The following is a 3,408-nucleotide window of genomic DNA, read 5'->3' as shown; positions in this document are numbered from 1 at the left end:
ATTTGAGTAAAATCTCAATAGGCAACCCTTTTAAAACATCCATATCAACCAATATGTGGGCAAAGGTGGAGTGAAAAATATCAGAGGATTCATCATCCACCATCAAAAAATCTCCAAGGGCATCACCCACTTCCTCTAAAAGAGAATCAACCCATAAATGAAGAGGGAGATTAGGAAGCCAAACCCAAATTGGGATCCTATTAAACGTTTCAGAAGAAGGGTTGAAATCAGAGTGTCAAGGCTTAATCATTAACAAAAATTTGTCCTCCCAGCTAAAAACAGGATCACACAAGATTTTGTTTCTATCCTAAGCATTATCAAACTTAGCAACAAAAAATCCCTTGGCTATGGGAAAAATATGAACTTTACCAGTAATAAGAGGTTCCCATTGTTCTAAGATCCAGATGTGCAACTGAGGGAGGGAAGGCCAAAAACCCCTAAACCGACAGATCACACCATGTAAGGAGAGAACAAAAGCATTATGATCAATTTCCTCTACCATCTTTGCCTTCAGATTAACAGGGATGGCATTAGCTATAGGAATGAACCCACCATACGGCTGTCTCCCTAGTCGTGACCTCAGGGCCTCACCAATCCGCCTCTGCCCAATAGACGCGGTCACGTTCGATAGCTTACCAGAACCTAGCAAAGCACCAGCGACAGAGGCACAGGGGCGGGATGAAACATCCACAACGCCCACCGAGGAAGAGCCCATGCCACCAAAATCCTCCACAAGAATAGCAGAGGTCGAGGGCTGAGAAGCACCATCTCCAGAAATTGAATTTGCCCCATGGGCGAGACGAGCTGCAAAGGTGCCATCTCCAGATTTTGAAATTGCCCCATGGGCGGGACGAGTTGCAGTAGCGTGAAAAAATTTGCGACACGAGCTACAACAGTGTGACAATGGGACAAGTGTGGTTGACTACGCAATTTGCTTACATAGCTTATGTGAAAAAATTGAGGAAGTGGTGATTGGTGAGCATTTATGGGATCTCAAATCAAATCACAGACCGATCTATTTAAGTATTGTATGGGCAGAAAAGAAGCAATATGTGGAGAAAAATCAGCCATCTCACCAACAACATTCAAAGGGCAAAATTCTTTTGACGCAAGAAAATGCTAGTATCTTCAAGGCTACTTTGGAGAGGCTTCTTAAGGGGGAGAAAACTACATTTCATGGTCTCAAAAGTCATATGTTAACAAATTTGTTCCATGTGGCTCTCACAAAGTGCAAAAGAACAAAAAACAAAAAATCCGAGACAAATTGTTTCCTGGTGAATGCATGGTTTGATGAGGAATACAAAATGGCTAGAAGTTTAAGAGAGTCAAATAATAAAGAGACTCGCATCAAAGCTTACAAGCGGATTTTAAAGAAAAAAAAAGTTGATTTTATGATTACAAGGAGGGAAGAGTGAATTTTTCTTGGCAAAAATAATACCCAACTTTTTTGGAAAGAGCTTCACTAAAAAAAAAAACAGATTGAAAATAATACCACAGCTACACAATGGTTTGATTATGCTAGGCAACTTTATGAACATGATTTGGAGGTGGCTCCCTCACCCTTGGTCAACATTTCTACAAATCTTTTCACCATGCAAGAGATCGAATTGGGTATTAAGAAATTGGGTGTTGGTAAAGCTAAAGACTTAGTTGAGCTTCAAGCAGAGTATCTCAGGCGGGGCATGAAAGTCCTTGCCCCTCACATTATGAAAATATTCAATAATATCATCCTTCATGGATTCCCTAAAGATTGGACTGCAAGTCTTGCTATACATCTTTTCAAAAGTGGCGATGTTAATAACCCCTCCAATTCTAGGACAATAATGATCGATCCTTTGTTTGCTAAGCTATTTGGAAGCATGATAGAAAATAGAATCAGCAAATGGGTGGAAGAAAATCATAAACGTGCAAAAGGTCAAGCTAATTTCAAACCTAAACATTCCACAGTTGATCATGGTATTACTTTGAGACGCATCATTGAAAAAGCTTGGGAGTAAAAGGAAGAAGTCTTTTGTTGCTTCGTTGATTTCAAGAAGGCTTTTAACACAGTCCCGCATGACAAGCTTTGGCACAGAATGGAAGAACTTGGTATTCCGGCTCATCTTAGGGTGGTTGTTCATAGGCTTTATGAGGAGGTTAACGTGAAAATCAAAACTTCTGCTGGCATTTCAAATAGTTTTAGGAGTGATATTGGGGTCAAACAAGGGTGTTCTCTTTCTCCTACCTTGTTTGGCTTATACATTGACAAGCTTGAAAAATGGTTAAACATGCAAAATGGCGAGGGTATTCAATTGGGTGAATTTGTGATAAGGCTACTCCTTTATGCGGATGAACTCATTTTTATTGCTAAATCTGCCCTTGGTTTGCAAGAGTATTTATTTTCCTTTGAGTGCTTTTACAATATAGTGGGTGATGCTCTGCAAAATGGACAAGGTTAGCAAATAACAAACAACACAAGACACAAGAAATCGTTAGTGTTAGTTAACCAAAAGCTAATCTAAATAGGCATATCAATTTAGATGCTAAAATCATGCTAATATATCTAACAAATGAAACAAAGATAATGAGGCATCTCCAAATGCCTCTTAGCATGCTCTTAGCTCCTTCTCCCTTGTTCCTCTCCTCTCCAAGTTCCAAAATAGTATAGCTCTCAACAGCTTTTTGCACTATGGATGCTTATGGAGGTTTGAGATTGAAATATTGCTCTAAATGTAAATAAAGAAGCTAATATTAAGCTATTGATACTAAAATGATTTATTTTATCCAAAATGACAAGATATTAGTTTGCTATGCTAAATGCTCTCTAAAATGCCTATGGGTTAAATGCATACAAGTTTTCAGGATCTGGATTATGAAGAAATGGGCTCTATTTATAGGAAAAATGGAGCAATGGATGGTTGAGATTGAGTAATCTCAACAAGGGTCGGGATTGAATGATTTCAAATCCATGTGAGGGCTTTCAACCCAATCCCAAGATGACAAGTGTCAATGTGAGATAGGTTGAGAGGGGAGGGAATAAGCATTAAATGCTTGACATGACCTTGGAAGTTAAAGTCAAAGTTAGTTGAATGAATAAACTCTTTATTCAAAGAATAAAGCTTTTATCCAATGGATAAACTCTTGTGCAAAGGCAAGAAGGATAAATATGGTCAAAGCAATAAATGCTTGGGGGGACAAGTTTGAAATAACCATAAATGGTTATGTAAGAGCCATAAATGGTTATGTAAGAGCCATTAGTGGTTTGTGAAGACTTTGGGGGTTAATTTGTTGAACACACAAAACATTAAATGTTTTTCAAAGACTTTTGAAGTCTTTGAGAAGTGACTCCATTTTGCTTAGGAATGTGACAATAATTAGGGGATGGATTAGGCTAATTAGGAAGGGTTTAGAAGAATCTAGAAGGGGATT

The 3,408-nt window shown here is 38.5% G+C and overlaps 1 protein-coding gene across 1 annotated transcript; it reads left to right on the top strand.

Moving 5' to 3' along the window:
• The first annotated feature begins 1,592 nt into the window (after nucleotides 1-1,592).
• On the top strand, nucleotides 1,593-1,997 carry LOC131875139 (uncharacterized). The gene has a single exon (XM_059219169.1). It carries the CDS (start codon nucleotides 1,593-1,595, stop codon nucleotides 1,995-1,997), a length of 405 nt encoding a protein of 134 aa, XP_059075152.1.
• Nucleotides 1,998-3,408: the final 1,411 nt, after the last annotated feature.

The sequence above is a fragment of the Cryptomeria japonica genome, chromosome 4 (genome assembly GCF_030272615.1).
Source record: "Cryptomeria japonica chromosome 4, Sugi_1.0, whole genome shotgun sequence".
Classification (NCBI taxonomy): domain Eukaryota; kingdom Viridiplantae; phylum Streptophyta; class Pinopsida; order Cupressales; family Cupressaceae; genus Cryptomeria; species Cryptomeria japonica.
The sequence above is the reverse complement of the archived record's forward strand: the minus strand, read 5'-3'. Positions and strand labels throughout refer to the sequence as shown.

Bases quoted from the DNA above. Each gene is read 5' to 3' on its own strand.
- LOC131875139 (XM_059219169.1), top strand. From the start codon at position 1,593: ATGCAAGAGATCGAATTGGGTATTAAGAAATTGGGTGTTGGTAAAGCT.